This window comes from Melanerpes formicivorus, unplaced genomic scaffold, assembly GCF_026170545.1.
Source record: "Melanerpes formicivorus ecotype bairdi unplaced genomic scaffold, bMelFor1.0.p_v2 SCAF_208, whole genome shotgun sequence".
In the NCBI taxonomy this organism is placed as follows: domain Eukaryota; kingdom Metazoa; phylum Chordata; class Aves; order Piciformes; family Picidae; genus Melanerpes; species Melanerpes formicivorus.
Genome location: NW_027142560.1, coordinates 316,174 through 324,490, shown reverse-complemented (window position 1 = coordinate 324,490; position 8,317 = coordinate 316,174). Strand labels below are relative to the sequence as shown.

The 8,317-nt window shown below is 46.7% G+C and overlaps 1 gene segment (V, D, J or C); it reads left to right on the top strand.

Moving 5' to 3' along the window:
* Positions 1 to 6,813: 6,813 nt before the first annotated feature.
* LOC137457904 (immunoglobulin heavy variable 3-64D-like) lies at positions 6,814 to 7,538 on the top strand. The segment is given in 2 exon segments: positions 6,814 to 6,934; positions 7,036 to 7,538. Coding segments are annotated over 2 exon segments (603 nt in total).
* Positions 7,539 to 8,317: the final 779 nt, after the last annotated feature.

Sequence of the window (8,317 nt, the reverse complement as noted above, 5' to 3'; positions counted from 1 at the left end):
CATTAGCCCTAATGAAGTGAATGATTAGCCCTATCAGGAGTCATTTTTAGCCCAAATTTATCAGGCTGGAGGCTAAGTTTGTTTATTAGCCCTAATAGATGGAATCATTTGCCTCAATAGCAGCCATTATTAGCCCTAATTAATAAAGGTAGCAGCCACATTTGATTATGAGCCCTAATACATTGAATTATTAACCCTAATAATGGCCATTTTCATCCCTAATTAATAAGGGGAGGAGCCAAAGTTGATTGTTAGCCCTAATAAAGTCAATTAGTAGCCCTAATAATGGCCATTATTAGCCCTAATTAATAAGGGTAGGAGGTAAATTTCATTATGAGCCCTAATTAATCGAATCATTAAACTTAATTAAAGCCATTATTAGCCCAAATTAATCAGGGCAGGAGCTAGATGTGATTATTAGCCCCACTTAAGTGCATTATTAGCCCTAATAACAGCCATAATTAGCCCTAATGAAGCCTTTCAGACTCAATCCCCCCCTGCAGCCCAGGTGCAGAGAGCTGCAGCTGCAGCTCCCAGTCCTGAACCTCAGCCCAGGGCCTCCCTTTGGGCTGAAAAAAGCTCTCTTTGGGTCGGGTAGCCAACTGTGGCTGTTTTGGGGGCAGCTGGGCAGGAAGTGCCCAAAGAGGGCAGGTTTGTCCCCAAACTGTGGTGTGTGTGTGCAGCACAAATGGCCTCTGCTGAGGGGCCTGCCCCGGGCAGGGCAGAGGCAGGAGGCCAAGCAGGGAGGCTGCAGGGCTCTGAGCCCCCTGGAGCCCAGGGGCCAAAGGGAGAAGGGAATTTGTGTGCCGGGGCTGAGAGGGGCAGAGGGAAGCTGCAGCTGGCAGCCATGGGGGAGAGCCCCCAGGGGACTGTGCTGGGGACTCTGCCTGGCTGCCAAGAGAGCTGCCCAGGAGTCCTCTGCAGGCTGCAGCAGCTCCAGAGGGCAGCAGCAGAGAGACCTCCCACGGCCTGCTCAGCGCAGCTCAGCTCAGCTGCAGCCTGGGAGGGAAGCTGCAGGAGGAGCTCTGGGGGCTGCAGGCGGCCATGGAGCTGCAGGAGTCTGTAGGTGGCCTCCAGGCCCCCGGGGTGTCCCTGGCCTGGACACCAAGCTCCAGCCCTGGCCTCAGGCTCTGACTCTTTGCCCCCAGGCTCAGCCAGCCTTGGCCTCCAGCCTCCACTGGGGGATCCCGGGCTGGGGAGCAGAGCCTGGGGCTGGGGGCCAGGAGCTTGGCACATGGGGATGGGCTCAGGGACAGCACCAGCAGCATCCCAACCCCAAGCACCGTAACTCTTGGCACAGTAGTAGGAGGCTGAATCCTGCTCCTGGAGGCTGCTCAGCTGCAGCCTGAGGGTGGCCTGGGAGTCGTCCCTGGAGATGCTGCAGCGGCCTTGGACTGAGGGATTGTACCAGGTGCTGCTGCCAGCACTGTCGATTGCTGCCACCAACTCCAGCCCCTTGCCAGGGCTCTGCCTCACCCATCCCATCCAAAAGTTGCTGAAGGTGAAGCCTGAGGCCTTGCAGAGGAGGCTCAGGGACCTCCTGGGGGGCTGGAGACCACCTCCGGACTCTTGCAGCTCCATGGCCGCCTGCAGCCCTGCAGAGAAGGAAGGAGAAGATGATGATGATGAAGACCTCAAAGAGGAGGAGGAGGAAGAAGGCCTAAAATGGCCTCCAGGATGGGGGAGGTTGAGACAGCCTAGCTGGCAGAAGGAGGAGGAGGGAGGCAGAAGGTGGAGGCCAAGTGGAGGTTGATGGCCAGGAGGAAAGGAGGGAGAGGGAGAGGAAGGTGCTGGAGCTGTGGCTCCATGGTGGCTCCTGGAGGCCTTCTTAAAGGCAGGGTTGGATTTGCAGCCTCCTCCTCCTCCTCTTCCCTCTCCCCCCTCTCTCCTCCTCCTCCTCCTTCCCTCCCACTCCTTAGTTCCTTTTCACTGATTGATTCATTCCTGCTCCCAGCAGCGGCTGAGAGCTCCCAGGGCTGCCTCAGCTCCTTGGTGGCCCTCAGCTCCTTCAACCTTTCCTTGCTGCCTCTGCAGCCCAAAGCCTTCTGACCAGCCTTGGCCTCAGCCTCAACCCCCCTGCCCCTAACGTCCACCCCTGGCCTCTGAGCCTCAACCCTTGGGGACCTCCAGGGGAGGAATAAGATTGACCCAAAGTGACCTCCAGGAGGAGCTGAGAACCTCCCTGGGAGGAGGAAGAGTCTTCGGCTTAGGGCACAGGGTTGGGGTTAAGACCCTCCCCTCGTGATTTTCTCCATCATCATCTTCATCTCCTTCTCTTTCTTCCCCTCCTTCAGCCTCCAGCTGCTGTGCCAAGAGTGCTGCTGGTGGCTCCAGAGCTGCCCTTGGTTCTATCCCTGCCAGGAAGGGCAGCAGCAGGGAAGGGCTGAGGGAAAGGTTGGAGACCTCCAGAGCTGAGGCAGCTTCACTGTGCCCCAAGGGCTGCCCCCAGCCCCAGGCTCTGCTTCCCCAGCCCCAGGCTCTGCCCTCCCGGCCCCAGGCTCTGCCCCCAGCCCCATGCTCTGCCCTCCCATGCCCAGACTCCGCCCCCAGGCCTAGGCTCCGCCCCCCCCGGCTCTGCCCCCAGCCTCAGGCTCTGCCCCGCCGGCCCCAACAGTGTCAAAGAGTCAATCAGGGAGGCTGCAGATCCCTAATTGCTTCATTAATGAACTCAGTTAATGAATGGAGTGGCCATAAACAGGAGGCTGTGAGGGGGGCTGGGAGCAATTGGGATCAATTAATCAGCGGGAGTTAATTAATGAGGGGAAATCAATCATCCTGGAGAGGGGGGAGAGGGGTTGGGATTAATTGATTGAGTTGCTGATTGCCATTAATTGATTAAAGTGTGGGAGGGTTTGGAGTTGGATAATGAATCAATTAATTGTGGAGAGGCTGGTGGTTAATTAATAAAGTTCTGAAATGTGTTAATTAATGTGTGTCAATTAATTAGTGTGCTGTTGTAGAGAGGGGGCTTGGATTAATTACGTCACTAATTAAGGCCCAAGGCTTAAGTGATTGAGTGGAGAAGGGATTGAGGTTGATTGATTAATCGATTAAGCTAAAGATTGCCATGTTCAGAAGGATTCATTAATTAGGGTCCAGGCTGCAATGGATTACATACAGAAGCATTTGGGATTAATTCATTAATGAAGGTCTAAGATGCAATTAATTAAATCCAGAAGGGTTTGATTAATTAATCAATTAAGGTGAAGATTGCAATTAATTAACTGTATGTAGAAGAGCTTGGTCCAGAAGGCATTTAATTAAGCCTAGAAAGATTTGCATTAATTAATGTAGCAGGGCACATATCTTAATTAATCAATTGTAGAAAGGTTTGGAAATAATTAATCCGGGAAGTTTGGGAAGCATTAGGATTAATGAATTGATTAATCAAGAGTGCAGATATAAGTTAATTAAATACAGAAGAGGGTGGTATTAATTAATTAGGGTCCAGATTTCTACTAATTAAGTACAGAAGTGTTTGGGATTAATTAATTAACTAATCAGGGTACAGAGTGGAATGAATTGATTTAGAAGGGTTGGGAACTAATTGATTAATCAGGGTACAGAGTGGAATTATTTGATTTAGAAGGGTTGGGGACTAATTAATTGATTAATCAGGGTACAGAGTGGAATGAATTGATTTAGAAGGGTTGGGGATTAATTTAATTGATTTATGAGGGTACAGAGTGGAATTAATTGATTTAGTAGGGTTTGGGGATTAATTGATTAATCAGGGTGCAGAGTGGAGTTAATTGATTCAGTATAGGGTTTGGGATTAATTAATTAGGGTTGAGGCTGCTACTAATTAAGTAGCAGGGTATGGGATTAATTAATTGCCTAATCAGGGTGCAGATGGCAATTAACTTAGTATATAAGGGTTTGGGATTAATTAATTAATTAGAGTCCGGACTGCTTTTAAGTATAGAAGGGATTAAGGCCCAAATTAATTGATTAATCAGGTTGCAGATTGAGTACGTTAATTAAGCCTGAAAGGGTTTGGGATTTATTAATTAATTAATTAAGGTCCAGGTTGCTACTAATTAGGTATAGAAGGGTTTGGCAATAATGAGGATCCAGGCTGCACTTAATTAAATATAGAAGGGTTTGGGGTTGATTATGGAGTTAATTAATTGATTAATCAGTTATGGGGATAATTAATTGATTAATCAGTGTGCATAGTAAGCATAGAAGGGTTTGGGATTAATCAATTCATTAATTAATTAGCTGCAGATTTCAATTAATTAAGTATAGAAGGGTTTGGGATTAATTAATTAATTAGGGTTGAGGCTGCTACTAATTAAGTAGCAGGGTATGGGATTAAATAATTGCCTAATCAGGGTGCAGATGACAATTAATTAAGTATAGAAGGGTTTGGGATTAATTAGTTCATTAATCAGGGTGCAGATTGCAGTAATTTAATTAGGATTGGAAGGGGATTATTTCATTAATTATAGTTCAGGCTGCTGTTAATTAAGTATAGAAGGGGGTTGGGATTAATTACTCAGGGTCCAGCTTGCAATTAATTGATTGAGCATAGGAGGGTTTGGGGAGTAATTAATTCATTGCAGTTAATTAATTAAGACTAGAGGTGGCACAGAATGAATCAATTAATTAAATGCCAGTAATTAGTTTAGGCAGCCCTGGGAGCTCTCAGGCCCTGCTGGGGGCAGGAATTAATTAATCAATTAAGAGGAACTAAGGCCTGGAAGGGAAGAATTAATTAAGTGGCTGGAAAGGGTTAGTAATGGCAACTAGTTAATTGGTTCCCCTGGAAGTAATTAGAGGCAGTGATTAATTGAGTCCCTGCCAAGGCTTAATTAAGGGCAATAAGGAAATGATGGGATTAACTAATTAATTAGTGGACATAATTAATCGATTCTAGGGATTAATTAATCAAGGAGATGGAACTAATTAGCTGATAGGAAAGGGGAGAAGTAATTAATGGCCTTAATAAAAGGATTTAATTAATGAATTAATCCTTACTTAATAATTAATTAATACTTGTTTAATCATCAATTACTCACTAATGATTAATTAATCATTAGTTAATTAAGAAATAGAGTCCACAAGGCAGAATTGATTAATTAGATGGAAATTGATTGGCTAAGAGGGGGAAACTACTACCAATAATAATAATTACTAATTAATTACTATCACTTGGTTATTAAGTAATTGATAATTAATTTAACTTATAAATAGTAAATCATTAATTATTTGTAATAATAATTAATGGAATGAACAAGATAGAACTGAATTGGGTTCAATTAATGACATCAAGGAACTAATTAATTAATGGAAGGAAGGAATTAGGTCAAAGGAAAGAAGCAGGGAGGCATTAAGACCTGGCTTCATTAATTAATTAAGCAGGTGCCATTTATTAATGCCTTCATTATGAGCCTGCAGCCCCTTCAATCAACACTCTTCATTAGTGCATTAATTTACCCTTAATCAACCAATTGAGCCACAAATTCATCACCTAATTCAACTATTAATTAATCAATGGATGGAGCCACTAATTAAACAACTAAGTACCTCAACACTTCATCAACTAATTACTCCACCAGTTGTTCAGGTAATTATTTAGTCAACCCAATTAATCGACCTCTCAAGTGATCAACTAATTAACCAACTCAGCCACCAATTATTTAAACCATACATTAATCCACTAATCAATGAATGAATGAATCAATCAATCCTTGAACCAATGAAGCAAGCAATCCAATCAAGCAATCGTTTAGTAGGCTAATTAATCAACTAATTAATTTTATTTAGCCAGACAATTAGTCACACAATCGATTAATTGTTAATAAATTGATTAATTTTTTAGCCTGCTAATTAATGATACTATTAATTAATCTGCTAGCCCGTTAATTACCCAATTAATTAATTAATTAGCCAGCCAATTAATCACACAATTAATCCATTAATTGGTCAGGCAGAAATTTAGTTACACAGTTATTCAATTAATTCTTTCCCCGCCAATTAATCACCCAACTAATCAATTATTTATCCAGCCAATTAATCATCCAATTAGTTATTTAGCCAGACCATTAATCACTCAATTATTTTTCCAGCCATTTTATCACCCAATTAATCAATTAATCATTTAGCCAGCCATTTAATCACCCAATTAATCAATCAACTATTTACCCAGTCATTTAATCACACAATTAATCAATTAATCATTTAGCCAGCCAATTAGTCACCCAATCACTTGATTATTTACCCAGCCCATTAATCATTTTCCCAGCCAATCAATCACCCAGGTGATCCATGGTTTGTTCAGCCAGCCAATTAATCAACTAATCAATCAATTAATTATTTAGCCAGCCGATTCATCAACTAATCAATCAATTATTTAGCCAGCCAATTCATCAACTAATCAATCAATCAGCCACTTGAACACCCAATCCCTTAATCATTTCCTCCCTTTATTGATGAAGGCCTTAATCAGCCCAGGGAGCAGCCAAGCCCCTTAATGACTTCAGCCAATCATTAATCATTAGCTCATTAAGCCTCGAAGCAGTTCAGCAAGCAATCAATTGATCAATTAATCTGCTAATTAACCATCTCATTATGCCAGCTGCAGCAGGAGGAGGAGGGAGGAGAGGAGGAGGTGGAAGAGGAGGAGGGGGAACGGGGAGAGGAGGGAGGGGGAAGGGGGAGAGGAGGGAGGGGGGAAGGGAGAAGGGGGGGAAGAAGAGGAGGAGGGGGAGGGGAGGAGGAGGCAGGCAGAAGGAGGGGGAGGAGGAAGATGAGGAGGGGGAGGAGAAAGATGAGGGGGAGGGGAATGCAAATCCAGCCCTGCCTTTAAGAAGGCCTCCAGGAGCCACCATGGAGCCACATCTCCAGCACCTTCCTCTCCCTCCTTTCCTCCTCACCATGAACCTCCACATGGCCTCCCCTTTCCTCCTTCTCCTCTGCCTCCTGCCAGGTAGGGTTGCCTCAACCTCCCCCATCCTGGAAGCCTTCTTCTTCTTCCTCCTTGAGGTCTTCTCCCTCATCATCATCTTCATCTCCTTCCTTCCTCCGCAGGGCTGCAGGCGGCGGTGGAGCTGCAGGAGTCCGGCGGCGGCATCCAGCTCCCCGGGGGGACAGTCAGCCTCCGCTGCAAGGCCTCAGGCTTCACCTTCAGCAGCTTTGCTATGCTCTGGGTGAGGCAGAGCCCTGGCAAGGGGCTGGAGTATGTGGCAAGTATCAACAGTGGTGGCAGCAGCACCTACTACAATCCCTCAGTCCGGGGCCGCTGCAGCATCTCCAGGGACAACTCCCAGGCCACCGTCAGCCTGCAGCTGAGCAGCCTCCAGGAGCAGGATTCAGCCACCTACTACTGTGCCAAGAGTGCTACTCACGGTGGCACAGAGCCCATGAGGCACCTGGCAGAAAAGGTTCCTCCCCCTCATCCCCTTCGTCTTCCTCCTCCTCCCCCTCTGCGGGCTGGAGAGCTGCAGCGAAGAGGAAGCAGCTGGGGGAGGGCTGTGGAAAGGGGGAGGGGACGGCAGGCAAAGGAGCTTGTGGGGGGCACCAAAGGACGTTAGGCGGCAGCCAAGGAGCTTTGAGGGCAGCCAAGGAGCTTTGAGGGCACCCAAGAAGGTCTGAAGGCACCAAAGAAGGTTTGAGGGCATCAAACAACCTTAGTTGGTACCCAAGGAGGTTTGAGGGCACCCAAGGAGCTTTGAGGGCACCCAAGGAGGTCTGAGGGCACCCAAGGAGCTTTGAGGGCATCAAACAACTTTAGTTGATACCCAAGGAGGTTTGAGGGCACCCAAGAAGGTCTGAGGGCATCAAACAACTTTAGTTGGCACCCAAAGAGGTTTGAGGGCACCCAAAAAGGTCTGAGGGCACCAAAGGACCTCTGAGGGCACTCAAGAAGGTTTGAAGGGCATCAAAGAACCTTAGTTGGCACCCAAGAATGTTTGAAGGGCACCAAAGAAGGTTTGAGGGCACCCAAGGAGCTTTGAGGGCACCCAAGAAGGTCTGAGGGCACCCAAGAAGGTTTGAGGGCATCAAACAACCTTAGTTGGCACCCAAGGAGTTTTGAGGGCTCCCAAGAAGGTCCGAGGACACCAAAGGACCTCTGAGGGCACTCAGGAAGGTTTGAAGGGCATCAAAGAACCTTAGTTGGCACCCAAGGAAGTTTGAAGGGCACCCAAGAAGCTTTGAGGGCACCCAAGGAGCTTTGAGGGCACCCAAGGAGGTCTGAGGGCACCCAAGAAGCTTTGAGGGCATCAAACAACTTTAGTTGATACCCAAGGAGGTTTGAGGGCACCCAAGAAGCTTTGACGTATCAAAGAAGGTTTGAGGGCATCAAAGAAGG